At 39.2% G+C, this 19,145-nt stretch overlaps 2 protein-coding genes across 18 annotated transcripts in view; one reads left to right on the top strand and one right to left on the bottom strand.

Moving 5' to 3' along the window:
* The window catches only part of TM4SF20 (transmembrane 4 L six family member 20), a 47,554-nt gene extending 32,715 nt beyond the window's left edge, over window positions 1-14,839 (top strand). Inside the window, exons 2-5 of one of the 2 annotated variants that reach the window (XM_010837030.1) lie at window positions 1,729-1,920; window positions 8,322-8,387; window positions 10,333-10,484; window positions 12,111-14,839. In XM_010837030.1, coding sequence (XP_010835332.1) covers window positions 1,729-1,920; window positions 8,322-8,387; window positions 10,333-10,484; window positions 12,111-12,402 — 702 coding nt within the window. In that variant the 3' untranslated portion in view covers window positions 12,403-14,839. Of the gene's footprint in view, window positions 1-1,642; window positions 1,921-8,321; window positions 8,388-10,332; window positions 10,485-12,110 lie in introns of both variants that reach the window. The other variant, XM_010837031.1, reaches the window with a different exon arrangement.
* Window positions 14,840-16,439: 1,600 nt separating this feature from the next.
* The window catches only part of MFF (mitochondrial fission factor), a 29,130-nt gene continuing 26,424 nt past the window's right edge, over window positions 16,440-19,145 (bottom strand). For all 16 annotated transcript variants that reach the window (XM_010837047.1, XM_010837044.1, XM_010837043.1 and 13 more), the window contains 2 exons: window positions 18,145-18,229; window positions 16,440-17,300 (listed from right to left, as the gene is read on the bottom strand). In XM_010837047.1, the coding sequence (XP_010835349.1) occupies window positions 17,169-17,300; window positions 18,145-18,229 (217 nt within the window). In that variant the 3' untranslated portion in view covers window positions 16,440-17,168. The remainder of the gene's footprint in view (window positions 17,301-18,144; window positions 18,230-19,145) is intronic.

Here is a 19,145-nt window from a genome sequence, read left to right on the forward strand (position 1 = left end):
AAGATCTTTTTTGTACAGTTCTTCTGTGTATTCTTGCCATCTCTCTTAATATCTTCTGCTTCTGTTAGGTCCATACCATTTCTGTCCTTTATCGAGCTCATCTTTGCATGAAATGTCCCTTTGGTATCTCTGATTTTCTTGAAGAGATCCCTAGTCTTTCCCATTCTGTTGTTTTCCTCTATTTCTTTGCATTGATCGCTGAAGAAGGCTTTCTTATCTCTTCTTGCTATTCTTTGGAACTCTGCATTCAGATGTTTATATCTTTCCTTTTCTCCTTTGCTTTTCACTTCTCTTCTTTTCACAGCTATTTGTAAGGCCTCCCCAGATAGCCATAAGTTAAATAAGCAGGGTAAGCTTATCAACTTATTAATATCAACTATGATATCAATGTCAATACAAGAAAAAATAGGTTATATTAATTGGATACTCCTAATTTTACTTTTTTTCCCCTCCTTTTCCTAAGGAGGAAAAAAAAATAGGAAATAGGAAAAGGAGTACGTCAAGGCTGTATATTGTCACCCTGCTTATTTAACTTATATGCAGAGTACATTATGAGAAATGCTGGACTGGAAGAAACACAAGCTGGAATCAAGATTACCAGGAGAAATATCAATAACCTCAGATATGCAGATGACACCACCCTTATGGCAGAAAGTGAAGAGGAACTAAAAAGCCTCTTGATGAAAGTGAAAGAGGAGAGTGAAAAAGTGGGCTTAAAGCTCAACATTCAGAAAACGAAGATCATGGCATCCGGTCCCATCACTTCATGGGAAATAGATGGGGAAACAGTGGAAACAGTGTCAGACTTTATTTTTCTGGGCTCCAAAATCACTGCAGATGGTGACTGCAGCCATGAAATTAAAAGACGCTTACTACTTGGAAGGAAAGTTATGACCAACCTAGATAGCATATTGAAAAGCAGAGACATTACTTTGGTAACAAAGGTTCGTCTAGTCAAGGCTATGGTTTTTCCTGTGGTCATGTATGGATGTGAGAGTTGGACTGTAAAGAAGGCTGAGTGCTGAAGAATTGATGCTTTTGAACTGTGGTGTTGGAGAAGACTCTTGAGAGTCCCTTGGACTGCAAGGACATCCAACCAGTCCATTCTGAAGGAGATCAGCCCTGGGATTTCTTTGGAAGGAATGATGCTAAAGCTGAAACTCCAGTACTTTGGCCACCTCATGCGAAGGGCTGACTCTTTGGAAAAGACTCTGATGCTGGGAGGGATTGGGGGCAGGAGGAGAAGGGGATGACAGAGGATGAGATGGCTGGATGGGATCACTGACTCGATGGACGTGAGTCTGAGTGAACTCCGGGAGTTGGTGATGGACAGGGAGGCCTGGCGTGCTGCGATTCATGGGGTCGCAAAGAGTCGGACACGACTGAGCAACTGAACTGAACTGAATTTTACTTTTTATATGGCATACTAGTAAAATGTAAAATGTATTAAAGAGCGTATCTTAAAACAAATTTTTGTTGCCTATTTTCATGCATAAATTTATCTAGTAGCACTTATAGATTTTTTTCCACCTATCCTCCTCCACCCCATCATAATATAAAATCGTCCTTACTTCCTGTAATACTCATAATAATGTCCTGCCCTATTGGACTCTGAACTGCTTTCTGTCATTTTTTTCATAAGTGCCGAGCTTTATCTAGAAGGCACAGAACAAAAGGTAAAACAGTGCCAGACAAACAGCCACCCAGACAGGATTTCTCCTAAACCAGGGGGTGACCATGACCTGCTGCGAAGGATGGACATCCTGCAATGGATTCAGCCTGCTCGTTCTACTTCTGTTGGGAGTAACTCTCAACGCAATACCTCTAATTTTAAACTTTGTGGATGAAGACCAATTTTTTGAAAACCCCATCTCCTGCTTTGAATGGTGGTTCCCTGGAATTATTGGAGCAGGTGTGATGGTGAGTGAAATTTACTTGACTCAATTTGGGGAAAGGCCTGCCTATTATATTGAAGATGACCTAAAAACAACCTTGCAGCCTTGCAGTGAGCTATGTCTTGGCTTAGGATATACTGCAGGGAAATGAGTATGGTATTAACTTGTATTGGCATCAGTAAAGAATGGCAATTTAAATGAACTGTGGTATAGGCTAGGGAGCTTGGGCCAAAACATAATAATACATTGATAAAAGTTGGTAGGATTATTATGTATCATACTGTTACCAAATCCAGGTCTGGCAGCTCACTGCTCAAAAGCCATTAGAGTTCAGGCTGGTGGAAAGGAAATTTTGCTTTATTTTGGATGCCAGCAATTGAGTGTGTGTGTGGGGGGGCGGTAGGGGAGGATGCCTCCAAAATCCAACTCCCCCAAACTAACAATCAGTGGGCAAGAGCTTTTATAGACAGAGGGAGGCAGCTACATGCAACAACAGTACAGTCAGCTCTGATGGCCGTCTTGAAATTGGTCACTGGTGGTCTGACCAGCGTCATCTCGATTGTTTTAGGTACAATTAGTCTTCAGTTTCAGTTTGTTCCAATTTTCTTGAGGCTGGTTCTCAGAATTGTGGCAGTTCATATCATGGCTACATTCTGGTTGCCATGTAGTTAACTTTTTCCACCTGGTGGGGATTTTAGTATCTATAAGGCAGCTCACAGAATACAGCTCAGAATATTACCTATAGCACTTGAGAAGGAATTAAAATGTCCATGGAATTCTCTAGGCAAGAATGCTGGAGTGGGCAGCCATTCTCTTCTCCAGGGGATCTTCTGACCCAGGGATCAAACCAGGGTCTCCTGTATTGCAGGCAGATTCTTTCCCATCTGAGCCACCAGGGAAGCCCGTTTAATGACTACATTGTTCTCATTTGGTTTCCTTTCACTGTTTTCCTTTGTTTCTGCATTTTCCCACTTCTCTGATTAAGATAATTCTTTGGCTAAAGTTTTTCCACAGACAAAAGGCAGGCTGAGGACCTGAGGGGCAAGGATCATAGGAGGCTGCTCCATTTCAATACTTCTTCGCATATAAGTCTGCTTTCCCAAGCTTCAGAGGTAGTGGTAAAGACTTTTTGAATTCATTGCCTCAGCTTTCCTTTGCTATCCCAGTCTCTAGGTACTCACAGGGAATACAACAGGAGCAGGAAGAGCTCAGTAGGAAGGGGGAGGGTCATTTCAAGCCCAGTGAACCTACTGGATGAAAATTGTGAGGCATGAATATGACACTGCCTGCCCCTAGGGGAGTTGACCTAAGAGGTTTGAGACTTGAAACCCTGGCTCTCTCTAACCTCAGGGACTTTTTTGACTTAGATCTTACTTACAACCCAAACATCATGGTGCTTGTTTAAAGTTTGACAATTATTAATAGGTCTATCTTTGTTGAAGTCTGTAGCCGAGCAGTGTAAGGCAGAACTGCCCAACGTACCTGGCCATAAATCACCCCAGGCACTTTTAATACATGCAGATTTATATGTCTTTTCCTGAGAATCCTGGTGTAGGTGGGTTAGGTGTGACCCATGGTGTGGCAACAAATTCTGTTTTCAGACCTGGCAGAATATCTCAGTTCTGGTTGAGTCCCCAATATATTACTACTAGCAAATCATTTATCCTGTGATTTTGTTTCCACATCAGTAAAAGTGGGAATGTAACTAAAGTTGGAAAATTCAGCATTCAAGAGGCTCATTTTTGTTATACCACTGAGGGCCTACTTAAGGGTGGTCTCATGAATGCTAAAGAAAAGCTCCCTTGTTTGGATGTGCATTTGTGTTATAATGATGATCGGTTACTGTTCTTAGTCTTATTCCCTGACTTACACGAAAACAATCTTTGTTGTTGTTGTTGTTGTTCAGTCCCTCAGCCATGTCTGACTCTTTGCGACCCCCTGGACTGCAGCACGCCAGGCTTCCCTGTCCTTCGCCATCTCCCGGAACTTGCTTAAACTCATGTCCATTGAGTTGGTGATGCCATCCAACCATCTCGTCCTCTGTTGTCCCCTTCTCCTCCTGCCTCCAATTTTTCCCAGCATCAGGGTCTTTTCTAATGAGTCAGCTCTTCACATCAGGTGGCCAAAGTATTGGAGGTTCAGCTCCAGCATCAGTCTTTCCAACGAATATTCAGGGTTGATTTCCTTTAGGATTGACAGGTTCGATCTCCTTGCTGTTGGGTCATTATATATGAAACAGACACCACTGACTTCATACATTACACTATCTTATTTAAACTCTATAAAAATCCGGTTGAGTAGTTATTAACATTCGTATTTTAACAGACCAAGAGAAGGTTAAGAATGTTAATAAGGTCGCACAGTAGGCGTGAAACCCAATTCCAGATTTATCAGACTCCAAACCTGTTTCCCATCAGTATTAGCACCATAATCCTCATCACCTGTCTCAGGCTGACAAAGGGAAAGACAAAATCTACAACTTAACCCATTAACTCAAGTAACCGGGAAACCAAAGCATACAAAGATTACATAAGTATGAAACTGTTTCAGAGAATCTAGACTTTCTTTCCAGATAAAGTTTCCTTTATCACCCTCAATAAATACTAACAATGTATTGCTGTCACACCAGGTTCTTGCTATTACTCAGTATGATGCAACATCTTCACAGCATCAACAACTCTCTGAAGCATTCAATAGACATTTTACTGACAGAGATTCAAACTCTGGACTAGGATCACAAGCAAATAGGTGGATGATAGAAAGGCTATTTTCTTGATCCTCGGCCATGTATAGAATGTGGAAGAATATCTTTTTCAAAAGAAATTGTGTCCTTTACATCAATCTAAATACTGACTTAGTTAAAAATATTGAACTCTCAATATACTTGTATATACACAGAAAAGTTAATGAAGAAGAAATCACTCCATTAATAAGCACTTTTGTCGTAGTTCTTGAAATCCAGTTCTAATCTGCAGCATTTTAAACTAGTTTCAAAAACAGGGAACTTTGCAGGGAGTCGTTAATAATAAAAAGTATGGAATTCATCATCGATCACTTCATAAAATACAGTTATTTTATGGCTTTATGATTTACCCAAAACAGAAACGAATCTTTTCATCTTTGAAACCATGACTAAGAGTATTCAAATATTATTATCTTCACTTATTATCTACTAAATGGAAAATCAATACACATTCTTTTCCCAAGTACCAAAAAAACAACTTGAAATGTTTCCTTGAAATATTTCCTCTAAAAAATAGAAAGACTGTTTTATTTTATAGGTTAATTATAAGCCTAATCTTAATCATGATTACTTATTGAGTTCACTTACTATGTAATAATCAATTATTAAAGTCTTAGAGTAGAAACGAACGTTAAACAAATTAGAAAATACTGTTTAATAAGAATTTTCAAAATACAGCTTTTATATTTATAGTGAGCCATGGTCTTGTGTTACTTTCATATTCAAGTACTTTGAGGAGTCCCAGAAATCTGCATTCTAACAGAGCTGTAATGGTCTAAAGCTATTCTGGACTTCATTTATAAAATCCTATGCCATCGCAAAGAGTTGGACACGACTAAAAGAAAAGAAAAAAAAAAAATCCTATGCCTTATTTCTAAAACTGGATGAAAGTATGAGCTTCTGTAATGAAAAGTGAACAATGCTACTTCTTTTCTTTATAAAAACAAAAGAAAAATATCAAGAAAAATAGTCTCACAAAAACTCTGATACGTTCGAATGTGCTTAGGAATTGAAGAGAAAGAGTATTCTCCAGATTACGTATTTTTGTAGGAGACAATCTGGAAGATTTATAATTCAGTCATACACACACACACACACACTTGCACATTTCAATGTCCATCCTATAAAGAATCCCTCTAATCTCCAAAGTTCTGAATGGGCAAAATCTTGAAATACAATGAGTTATCAAATTGCCGGTAATAATGTAACAAAGATGTGTCAACATGCCAGAAGTCAACCAGGTGAGGATTCATATATGAAAAGCTATTATTTATAAAACCCCTTTGTAAGAGAAGGGAACTATGAATGTATCTCTTTCAGCATCTCTGAAATAAGTTAATCTTCAAGAAATTTAGCAGAGTTTAATTTGTATCAATAAGGAACATGGAATGACTTATCCATCTAAATTATAATTTAATGTTGCTCCGACTTTCTTTTAACAGATTAATTTTCTAAATCGGGGTTAGCTTTTTTTTTTTCTCTGTGAAAAGCCAGGTAGTGAATATTTTAGGTTCTGGGAGCCAGACAGTCTCCCTCACAACTATTCACCTCTCCTGCTCGTGCACCAAACCAGCATGAAAAGTTAAGTAAGTGAACGGGTATGTCTGTGTTTTCATAAAACTTTACAAAAAAGAGGTTGTAGGCCATTGTTTGCCAGTTCCTGTTCTAAACAATTTGTTCCTTAAGCTCAGAAGGCAGTATCACTTACAGGTACAACATAAGACCTGTAGCCCGTGAACCCTGACACCTATTTGGGTGCATACATTTCTTTCCTCTTTTCTTCTGGGCTCTCAGCAATTGAGGGTCTAGGCTAACATACATACATGTGCCCTCTGAATCATAAGGGTGCTAGTGTTCAAGGCAGTCTGTAAGCAAATCTTGATAAAAATACAAAGTGTTTTCGGAGTCAGTTCATGGTCAGAGAAGGGTGAAGTTTGTCAGGAAAGCTGCCTTGTAAGGTAGGAAAGCTGCCTGTTCTCTTGGAGAAGGAAATGGAAACCCACTCCAGTATTCTTGCCTGGAAAATCCCATGGACAGAGGAGCCTGGTAGATTCCCAGTCCATGGGGTCCCAAGAGTCGGACACAACTTAGTGACTAAACCAAGGTATTCAATCTTAGATGTGCTCTGAAAGGATAAAGGTAGACATTGTATTGGAAAGATAGATTGGGGGGAAGGAGCAATTAGTAGGACATTGAGATGACTGAGGGAGGTGATGGTGGTGGTAGGGAAGAGAATGAATAAGCTCTGTGAAGGAAAAGAGAATTGTTAAGAATTGGCCAGTGTGGTTGGAAGGGTGGTTAAGAGTCTGGGCTCTGGAACCCTAGTGGCCAGCTTTGACCGCCCCCACCCCCTTTCTCAGGCAAGTTACTCAAGCTTTCTGGGCTTCAGTTTTCTGGCCCAGTAAAATGGGGATAGCTAGCATCAACCTCATAGGAATTTTATGAGGTTGCAAATAAACTAAAACACATACAATAGCTATAACAGTGCCTGTTATGCTGTTAGAACTCAACAAAATGTTACAAAGAAAAGAGTGGGAGGACAGAGAACTACCCAAGGGCAGCTGTGCTGAGACAGCAAAAAAGAAAAAAAAAAAAACAGAAACAAAACCAAAAACCCTGTGGCTAAAATTTCTTAAGTGGAAGGAAGTAATCAACATCCCTCCCTTCAACGATATAAAACTTCTTCCAGGAAGAATTTCTAGTCATACCTGCTGACTGCCTGAGTACCTGCTCAGTCGCTTTAGTTGTGTCCAACTCTTTGCAACCCCATGGACCGCAGTCCACCAAGGCTCCTCTGTCCATGGGATTCTCCAGGCAAGAATACTGGAGTGGGTTGTCATGTCCTCCTCCAGGGGATCTTCCTGACTCAGGGATCAAACTTGCATATCCTATGTCTCCGGCATCGCAGGTGGATTCTTTACTGCTGAGTCATCAGGGAAACCCCAGCTGCTGACTAGTTATTAGTAAACATTTGAACTTAACTCCTGAGAATGTGACATCATTCCTTAGAGCTTTCACCAGCAGTATGTATTTGACACTGAATGTAATACAAGATTTCTAAACATCAACGTGAAGTGAAACCGTTTCATACCATGGACACAGGAGTGGAAAGGAGAATGTAGAGCTAAAAATAATCCTCAAATCACAAGTTTGGGGAATGAGGGAGCTGGTGGTGCCCCTGGGAGTGGGAGAAGGGTGATGATAGAATTGTTAGTTCCCAACTTCCAGGCAGACAAAACCATCAATTTCCTTTCTGAACACTTGCTGGATTAACTCACACCATTCTAGGGAAATTGGGTAAGTGCTTGCAGATTATAGTTTTTTTTAAAAAAGTGAATTTTGGATGATGCAACCAACTCTTTCAGAAGCATTCCTTTCAAAATAATTGATAAATAACTCACTGTATTTAAAGTCCAAGTCTCTCTCATGGTGACTCAGAGTAGTGTTAAAATGTAGACGGGAAAGTCTGAAACTGCTATCCTGAAATCCCCTATCCTTTGCCCTCCCTTGTAATCTTTATGGTCCAAATGGCGATCACAAGATAAAGGACACTGCCACACTTCCTTCTTGTTCTCTTAAGCCTTGGCTTCCCACAACTGCTGGTAAGTAGAAGGTGAAGATTACTGCTTTATCATCTGCTGGGAAGTAATCATATTCATCGTTCCTGTTGATGTACTTTCTAGGCGATTCCAGCAACAACGATGTCCTTGGCAGCGAGGAAAAGAGCGTGCTGCAACAACAAAACCGGGGTGAGCACAGTGCAGCTGGTCTGGGAGCAGAAGGGCAGAAGCAGTTCCTGGCACCTCAGCAAGGTCGCCGAGGCGTCAGCATCAACTTCATCAACTGTGTGGCTCCAGTGGCGGGACTGGTCCTAGACACGTGCTATTTAGGAGGATTTATACGATAATACTGAGACTGAAGTTTGACTTTCTGCTTTCTCGTAAAACTTTATTTTTGGAGCCAGCTTTTGGACCTTTCCTCAATCTTCAGTTTCAGTCTAGAGGTTTTCAAAGAAAGATTTATAAGTCACTCTCAGAGCTGTAATCAGTTTCATAATACTCAAGTACTCATTATTTTTGTGATGTGTATAAAATACCTAGGGAAAAGTACTCTCAGTTTTCTCATGCACGTGAAAGACTGGTTTACTAGGATCATAATATTAATTGTCCTTATGCAGTTAAGTTAAAAGAGAACATCACATTTTTTCCCCCAAACATTTTGGTATGTATAAGATTGTTTAAGACTGTAACTAAGTCAAAAGTAAAGGAGGACTTCCCTAGTGGCCCAGTGGTTAAGACTCTCACACGTCCAATGCAGGGGGCTCAGGTTCGACCCCTGGCCTGGTCAGGGAACTAAGAACCCACATGCCATTTGGTGCAGCAAAAAAAAAAAAGAAAGTTTGAAAAGTAAAGAAAATTAATATTTACTAACCTTCTCTCACTGTGTATGTGTTAGTTGCTCAGTCATGTATGACTCTTTGCAACCCCATGGACTATAGCCTGCCAGGCTCCTCTGTCCAAGGGATTCTCCAGGCAAGAATACTGGAGTGGGTTGCCACTTCCTTTTCCAGTCTCTCACTGTACTCAGAACATTTTCAAGCACATTATCTTATTTTTCTGAAAATCGATATTTTATGATTTCTGTTTTGTTGACTGAGAAATTAATCCTCAGAGAAAGCAAATAACTGCCAGCGTTGCACCATTAGCAGGTAGATTTGTATCCACACCACCACCACCAGATTCCAAAATTCCCAGTCTTTATGCCGTGAAAATGGTTACACAGTAACTCTGACGACTCCTCTCACAATTCTTTAAGGAAGCAAGCAGATCAATAAACCAGAAATCACAGTAAATATTCCTGGCTGAGTCTAAGGTTTTAAAGCAATGATTCTCAGCTTGATGGGAACATTAGGACCACCTAGGGAAAATGTTAAAAATACCCATGGCTTGTGGCCCTCCCTAAGATTCTGTATCAGTATTTTTCAAAAGCACCTTAAGTGATCCTAATATGCTCCCAGGGATAAGAGCCACTGTTTAAAAGTGTCATATTTATAACCATAAATTAGAAAATTAATTTTTAAAAATACCTTTTCTGACATTTGGTATTTGTCTAGCATTATAGTTACTTTGCTGGTTATTTATAGTCTCTCTCTGGTCCTGACACATTGCAGTGGTCCACTGAAATGGACAAGGTTCAGGTAGAGCATACAGGTTCAGGTTTTTCAGAAACAATGGCAATGATCATTTATTTTTAGTTGTGGCTGCAATGGGTCTTTGCTGCTTCTGTGGGCTTTCTCTAGCTACAGCATGTGCACTTCTCGTTGCAGAGCGTGGGCTCTAGGCATATGGGGTCAGTAGTGGTGCACAGGCTTAGTAGCCCTGTGGCACGTGGGATCTTCCCAGACCAGAGATCAAACTTGTATCCCCTATATTGGTAGGCAAATTCCTAAGCACAGGACCACCAGGGAAGTCCAAGACCAACGATCTTTTGAAGAGTCTAATGGAATGGCAGGGACCTTGCCCTCTGCGTTCTTGCATAAGTCCCACCTAATCACTCCTAGATCCTAAGATCGAGGTCTGTAAGGTAGCTGGACAATGGCAGCGGTGGATGATAAAGACCACATATGTTGCTGAAACTTGCAACAGACTACGCTCGTGTAATAAAGTGTGCAAACGTGCCTACTTTATTTTTCAGATGTTTCTTTCATCACTTCTGAACGCCATCACAGTCATTGGAGCTGCGTATTGCCTGCTGGTGTCCATCCAGGCTCTCGCGGAGGGCCCTCTCATTTGCAACTCTCAAAGCAACACAACTTCCAGTTGTGAATTTTCCCTTAAAAACTTAACGTGAGTAACTGTTTGCTTCCTTACACAGCTGCAGCTAATTAGGTTAGAAGACTGTGGTGCTGACCTGGTGCCACGTTTCTTTCATGGACAGTCTTAGGGATTTAGTACAGTAATCCGAGCTGGTGCAACCTCAGAGAAATGGAGGAATCACTGCATTCAGAATGCTTTGGGTATGGTCTTGGCTAAAAGGAGCAGACTTAGATGGATTATCCTTGTCTTCCAAAAATCTACGGCAGCATATGTGCATGTATATAAAAAATTTCTGAAAATGGGCACCAGAAACTTTCATCCTTGAAGAATGGTAATGAAGGATGCCCTCAGGGAGTGAAAGGAGCACTACTTCTGATCAAAGTAAACTTGTAGCGAAATGGCTGAAAGTGTTAGTCACTCAGTCATGTCTGACTCTGAGACCCCAAGTTTTCCAGGCAAGAATACTGGAATGGGTTGCCATTTCCAACTCCAGGGGATCTTCCTGAACAAGGGATCAAACCCAGGTCTCCTGCATTACAGGTAGATTCTTTACTGTCTGAGCCATGAGGGAGCCCAATTATACTTGTAAAACTTAAGCATATATTACTTTGAAAATCTGAACAAAAACAAAGTAAGTAAATAAAATAGAGGCTTACCATTAAGCCCTAAAAAAGAAACAAAGCAGCAGCCAGTGGAATCATGCAAACATAATATAAATTACACTATAGGCACAGGGATGAGTCAAAAATTTAAGTCATGGAGTAGCAAGTAATGCTGAAAAGTTACATGGAAATGGTTCATTTCAGTCTTGTCAAATGGTTCTGTGCCTTAATCTAGGCACAACTGGTAAAACTGAAAGAAAATAACAATCTCATTTGTTAGTTATATATTGTTCAGTATGAAAAACAACTAGAATTCACTTTTGTGGTAAAAAAAAACTGCTCCCCTTTTTCCTTATCTTGAATGGTTAAAAAATAAAAGTCTCTCAAAATTTGCATACCACAGTTGTGAATCAAAATGCAAAGAAACTCACTTTACTAATAGAGTTGGAATAAGAAATCAGAGGGCTTCCCTCTGGGTGGCTCAGTGGTAAAGAATCTGCCTGCCAATGCAGGAGACTTGGGTTGGGCCCCTGGTCAGGGAAGATCCCCTGGAGAAGGAACCCACCACTTTCACTTTCCTTATTTATGGCTGTGCTGCTGCTTGGGCTTTTCTCTAGTTGCAGCAAGTGGGGGCTATTGTTGCGGAGCACGGGCACTAGGGCTCACAGGCTCAGCAGCTGTGCCTGAGTTTTCGGCTTAGTTGCTCTGCAGCATGTGGGATCTTCCAGGACCAGGGATCGAACCTGTGTTCCCTGAACTGGCAGGCAGTTTCTTTACCACTGAGACACCAGGGAATCCCTAGAAATGCTTGTTGATGAGTTACATAATGAACAAACTTTTACAGCTGTTAAGCATACAAGGGTACATCCTCTGGAACCCTGATCCTAGCTAGTTTCTTGGCACAGTATTTTCTTTTTTTGTTGGGGGCACGATATTTTAAAAGCAGTATCTGTTTTACTGGACATGTCCTTTTCTGGAGGTCATGCTGCATTCTCAAGATGATCAGTGGTATTTCTGAATATTTTTTTAAATCATTTCTTTCCTTTTTTTTCAGTGCCAATTATAAAGAATCCTTTGATCTGCAGTGGTTCTTCGAAGACTCTTGTGTTCCTCATACGGATTCCAATAATCCCTCCATCACCAACACAACAGCCAATAACTGGAGAGTATACAACTTGCACTTCAATTCTATAGAAAACCAACACAGGATTATCCATTTCTCAGTATTTTTAGGTCTACTGCTTGTGGGCATTCTTGAGATTCTGTTTGGACTCAGTCAGATAATCATCGGCTGCTTTGGCTGTCTGTGTGGAGGAGTCTCTAAGCGAAGAAGCCAAATCGTGTAGTTTAGTAACAATAAAACGGAAATACTAGTTCAAATCATTTGAGAACATTTAAAAGACATGCTTTTAGAAGCTCAATAATAGAACATTACCTAGAAAGCTGTGGATGAGTTAGTTTAGCACAAAGGTTGTTTTTAAAGTCAACTTTGATATAATTAAAAAACAAATCACATTTAAGCATGCTAGTAAATGCAGATTCTCATATGGAAAGAAAAATATCAGTCATTGACTTTGGAGAAAAGTGGAGAGAAGCTTTCTGGTTATTTTGTGTCTTTCTGTACTTGTGTATTATTTGGATTTTCTAACTATATTCCCATATGTGGAGAAAACGAGGGAGAGTAAGCAGGACAGAAGTTATAATAGAAGTCAAAGTATGTGATTTTTCTTTTTTTTTTATTTCTTTATAATTAAAAAAGATAAATACATACAATTGACCGTTGAACAACTCAGGTTTCAACTCTACAGGTCCACTTATGAAGCAGATTTTTCCCAACAGTAAATACCAGAGTACCACATGATTTTCGGTGCTGTTGGTTGAATTTGTGGGTACAAGAGCCCTGGATACAGTCAAACCAAGGATATGGAAAAAACAGGCATATTATATGGAGGGCCATATAATTTTTCTTGCCTGGAAAATCCCATGGTCAAAGGAGCCTGGAAGGCTACAGTTCATGGGGTCACAAAGAGTCAGACACCACTGAGCAGCTAACACTTCTAACATTTGATTGTGTAGAAAGTTGGTGCCCCTAACCCTCCAAGCTGTTCAAGTGTGAAAGGTCATCTGAATATAATCAAGTTTTCAGACCTCATACAGGAAATCCAAGAAAAGAGGACATATTCAGACAAATTCAGACAAATTCAAAAGGTGGGACAGCACATAACAGTCAACTGTTTTCAACAAGAAAATGTAGTACAAGAAAGAAAACAAAAAGTTGGATGGGTTGAGGGAACTATTCTAGATTAAGAGACCAAAGAGACAGGTATGATTCAACCAAATGGACTATGTCATCTGGTTGGACCTTGGCAGGGTAAGTGGGGGAACGTGTACAAGGACTGGTTTAGGTATTATTAAGGACTTATTGTTTGTTTTTTATGCCTGATGATGGTTTTATGGTTATGTAGGAAAATGTCTTTATTTCTCAGAAATGCATATTTATGGGGGAAAATCAAGTCTTTCACAATCTGGCTTATACATATGCCAAGTTCAAAAGACAGGATAACGAAACAGTGTATTGGCCATATTAAAATGTTATAGACAAAACTTAAAATCTACCATTTTATGAATTATGATCATGCCTGCATTTTTATTTCAATTATTTATATATTATATTCACTGGGCTTAAGATTCTAGAAATAATATACAATTCCTATAGCTGCCTGCATCCCCCAATCAATGACATCAAGCGCTTACAGGCATTTTTTTCTGAACCAATTTACTGTATAAAGATCTTCTCCCTATGCTCCTATAAACACCTATTTACCATTAAATATCTCCTACTTGAGAAAGCTCCCAGAGTGCATGATTTCAACAAAAATCAGCAGGTACCAAAACCACTGTTATCACATCTCATCCCATGTCGCAGTGTACCAAGTTACTTGTTCTAAGAGGCTTTCCCTAATAGCCTAATGAAAAGTGGGCTTCCCATCCTCTCTCCTTCAGCATTCTTTCATTTACAGTACTTATAGCAATGGCAACAGCATTTTAACTCCCTCTTGTTCCTTAAATTTCACTTTCCCCCATAAGACCATAAGCTGCACGGGGTACAAGGATGTTTCTTTTATTCACTCTGGTAGAGTCAGTACTAAGTAAGTACCTGATACAAAATAGCAACCCTATGAATACTTACTTTATTGAATAAATGAATCCTATTTTTAGATCTCAGCTTTTAGCCAAGACTCACTGCATATTAAATGAAGGCCAAACTGCTAAGAGTCATAAAATTAAAACACAAGTAAATGTGACAGCTCCCTGTACTTGACTGAACAAGTCAGTGACGATGTATATAATCCTCATCAGCCTGGAAATGGCTGAGAGATGACCCCAGTTCTCTACAGGGTCATGAACAGAGACTTGAGCCTCTCATTTTGGAGGGCAAAAGAAAGGATGGTTGACAATGTAGCACAATTGGCTGAAACGGCTGGTAAGCTACTTCTTTGTTATTTGGTCTTGTGGAAACTGCTGCCATGGTGTATAGCAGATACACCTAAATGCCTTTAAATGCTTAAAGCTGATGGGCCACTTGCGGTGGGTTGGCTACATGTCATCTCTATCCTGGTACCTAAAATTGCAAATGCATGTCTGTACAAATGCCCTCCACCCCCACCCCAATAACATACACCTATACTTGAAAGTGTTAGTCACTCGATCGTTTCTGACTCTTTGCAACCCCAAGGATTGTAGCTCACCAGGCTCCTTTGTCCATGGGATTCTCCAGGCAAGATTACTGGAGAGGGTAGCCATTCCCTTCTCGAGGGGATCTTCCTGGCCCAGGATCGAACCTGGGTCTTCTGCATTGCAGGCTGATTCTTTGTTGTCTGAGCCACCAGGGAAGCCTAACATGCACCTAAGTCACTTAAGCTTATTGCTTTTTATTTCTCACTTCCACCCCATGTTCAATCTCATTTTGGAATTTTTTTTTTTTTTTACTGTATCTACCATCTGAAACAGTTTCTCCCTATTCTTCAGCATATATCTCAAGTTCCTTCTCCTTCATAGAATATTTTTATAATCCTCTAGTTCATTAATGAGCCTTACTTCCCTCCTCCTCCATCAATCTATCAATTTCTTAACAGTGGGGCTTGTGGTGGTGTATTTGCTGAAGCCAGTGCTGTGCACACAGGACTGTCTGCTTATTGACATAAACTGTAAGTAAAAGAACAGTTACAGTAATTAAAATTTTCCAAACTTGAGGCCAGAAAAGTTCAAATTCAATGACAAATATAATTAAGAAGCTGGATAACAGACATTTATGCAGGAAAGGAAGGAAAATTCTCTTGCAAATATATTTTCATAAAATCATCTCCCAAATGTAAATAACCAGCAAATGCTTTAACAAATATTCTGAGAAGTGAAAAAAACTCCCACCTTTAAATAGAGTTCCGAAAGTAGTGGCACAACACACTTGCTACACTTGTACTTGCTACTTAGCTGTTATGGCCCTGGTGAGCCTGGGAGGCGGAACAATGGGTTACTGGCCCAACTGTATCCTTTTCTCCCACTGCCTCCTGCATCTGAAATCTTTTATTCATTCTATGCTTGTTGAAATCACGTCTTTATTTACTTTGAGATTCAGCTTGAATATCTAAGATGTATTTCTAGACCATCCTGTTTTTTAAATCATTTTTTTAGCTTCAATTATTCACAGAAATTACTTTGAGATATACATATAAAGAGAATTGCTATAATGAATGACATCACAAGGATATTATTAATATGAAAGCCAGAAGACTTTCATGGGTAAAAAAAAAACTGTCACCAAACTCATGATAAACCCTAAGAATTAAAGAAAAGAATCCCTTCTCCAAGTATTTTTTGAAGGACACGGAAGAAGCAAGAAAAGAACAGTTTAATACACCTTTAAGGAATTTCCCCTAATTGCCTTTCTCAAAACTCACTGCCTTGGTAGAAAGATACTGAAGATGTATGGCGAATGCTGTACCTAAGTAAAATTCTATCCATTTCTGAACCAAAAAAGGAAAAAAAACAGTTTGGAAACTAAAGGCTCCCAGCACTTGGTTTCCTTGATGCTTTTAATCTCATGAAATTTAGAACATCAGCTAAACACAACGGAAAAAGCAACAGAACTGACTGTGTTTCTATCTGAATCACTTTATAGACACTACATATTAGAAAAACAGCTGTAACAAAACCAGTGTCTACCGCTACAAGGATGAAGATCCGACTCGCTACCTGCCATGTCATTAACTGTACTAGTCGCTCCAGACATGGGGAGACTTAGGTGCATATAAAGAAATATGACATGGAATATAGCACACAGCACAATATGATGAAATAAAATCTTTCAACAGACAAATACAGCTTTGGTTGACAGTTTATTAAATACACCACATTTGTACCTTATTCTGTAGTTTTTTAAATCATTCACACACAGACTTTAGTAAAAATGTACTTTATAGAAAACCATCTGCAAAATAAAAATAAAAATGCACATTTTTGCCCACATTTTAGATAAACTGCTGAAAATGTTAGGAATTATTATACTGGAGGTGATCATGAAACATGGGGTGGCTTGATTTTATTAAATCTGACACCAGACCAGGACTTCAGTAGTGTTAATGTTGGAATGTGGATGCAAAAATGTCTATTAACTAAATTGTTTAATCTAATAGGGTTTGAGAAATCACTACAAATAGGACAAAATGAAGTACTATTTTTCCTTTACAGACATTTTGCTAAACCCATTTTCTATACACTTTCTCACACTCAGAATTAGTGGTGCAGACTGAAGAGGCAAAAAAAAAAAAATTCCTTAAAAAAAAAACCAACTAGATCCTATTTACAAAACATGCAAAGTGTGAATTTTAAGTAGGTGTTATGGTGGAACTGGTTAAAAGTAAATACAGTCCAGTGACAGAATATACCTTTACTTCTGCAAATGTAAGTCCTTCCCCCTCCTTTCTGGGAGAAATACATTTTCAGGGCGTGGACTGTGAAACGGCATACAATGCAAAGACAGAAAACAAAGAAGTTTGCAAATTCTTTATATTTCCAGCTGTTGAGACAATATTTCTGAGAGCTGAGGTTACCTCTAGCGGCGAAACCAGAGCCAGCTATTAAGCAGCCAGAATGCTACAGTAATTGAATACATGACCATTTCTCTTTTAGCCCGTTCTTTGTTCTCCTCTTCCAGAAGTTGTAGACGTCTATTTAGTTTGATTATCTGAGTGAAAAACAACATCAAAAAACGAATAGAAGCTTTAATGCATGATTCATTCAGATTCTTAAGTAGTTTAATTTCTCAAAAGAATTATTACAAACATGAGAAGTTTTATTCAGCGCCAAAAAACAAAGTTGTATATAGGGAAAAAAATGTTACCCACGACAGCTTAAATTCATTAAATTCTCTTAAGAGCTTTTGTCACTCAGCTTCAGTTTTTCCTATTTAACCCGCTTTAACTGCTTTATGCTTTCTCTAAGTTACTCAGAGGGCCCCATGTATTAACCTACTGGAGTGGGCCCTGTGATCTGCCACCCAGGCCTTCAGGACTAAAATGCTAATTCTCAACCTGCCAGGAGTGTCACTGGTCAACAGCACTGTTCCTGGCTGTTGGTCCTTACTATGAGCAGCCCTGGGCCGAACAACTGTCTTGCCAAGTTCATGCTCCCTTATGAAGACAGTGTGCATCCCACAACTGGTTTGTGATGGCGTTAAAGGCCCAGGTTCCTTGCTCCAACTCTGAAGGGTTATCCCAGCTTCAGAGCAATATACAGCTGTATAGATTTGCTTAAAATGTTAATACCCCGTGTTGCTGGCTAGAATTACATCAATCCATTTTGGTAATACTGTTTTATGATGATGAAAACCTGTAAACTATGATTTAATATATCTTCAATCAAAATGGGAATATCAATTACAGTTTAATAAAGTTTGACAGAGAAAGTATTTTAATTCATGGGTTACAATGGAGAGAAAACTGATAAGACGGATAAAATGTTAGGAACTACCACTTTACATGTAACATGAATGGAATTTAGAGTCACATGCTGTTTGGTACAGTAAATACCTGTCGTCTTAATGAAGCTGCATCTACAACTGTCATGTCTTCTGAAGTTCCTTCAATCATTGCATCTATATTTGAAATGCCATACCTGAGAAATAAAACATGATTCAATATTAGAACAGAACTAAAAGTACCTTGCAAGTCACATAACATATTATGTAATGTTCAGAGGACTGTAATAAAGACTGGTATTTAACAGTACAAATTATTAAAACATTTATCAATCTGAATGGGTATTAATAAAGAGAAGAGCTTAAGGGAACAACTATCTACAATCCTGGGAAAGTGTCTTGAAGGTCAGAGAAAGAGAAGAAACCCTGACTAAGGACGTAAATAAGTAGACAATTCAACACAGAGAGACTGGCAGTGTTAAAAAAGGATACCTGGTTGAAAAGATCCGAGAGCTGTCACTCTGCTCAGAAGTCCCTGCTAAGACTCACTGGCAGGGAACACAAAGTAAACACATTCCAGCTAAAAGCCTAAGACTGATCAGTTTTTATTTCTCCATCTCTTCTCTTCTACTTCCCCTCTTGCCATTTCTACTCTTCACTTATTTCCAATTATCTAATCTCTCCTGTATCTCCAGAGAAGCAGTTAAAATAACCTGAACACACTTTGCCACTACATTCAGATGCAGAATTTAAGTACCGTAATTAAGGAGCTGTGTATAAAATAATGCTGGAAGGCCACTAAGACAAACTCTCGAGAAAACATTAAAAAGTTCTTCTTGTTCAAATGCAGTTACTTCTAAAGGGGCAATGATTTTTAAATAAGTGACAATCAACTACTGAGAAACATACAAATGCTATTACTCCTCTTTGCCTCGACTTCCACTTTTAAAATATATTTTAAGATACAATTTACATACCTGATAATTCACTTCACACATGTACAGTCTATTTAATTCTGTATGGCTATTTCAATAAAATGGCTCATTAACTTTTCTGAATGAGCAGATTATAAATAAATCAGATTTAAAAGTTACTCCTATGTAATCTAGAGTT

This window comes from Bison bison, unplaced genomic scaffold (genome assembly GCF_000754665.1).
Source record: "Bison bison bison isolate TAMUID 2011002044 unplaced genomic scaffold, Bison_UMD1.0 scf7180017864068, whole genome shotgun sequence".
NCBI classification, from domain to species: domain Eukaryota; kingdom Metazoa; phylum Chordata; class Mammalia; order Artiodactyla; family Bovidae; genus Bison; species Bison bison.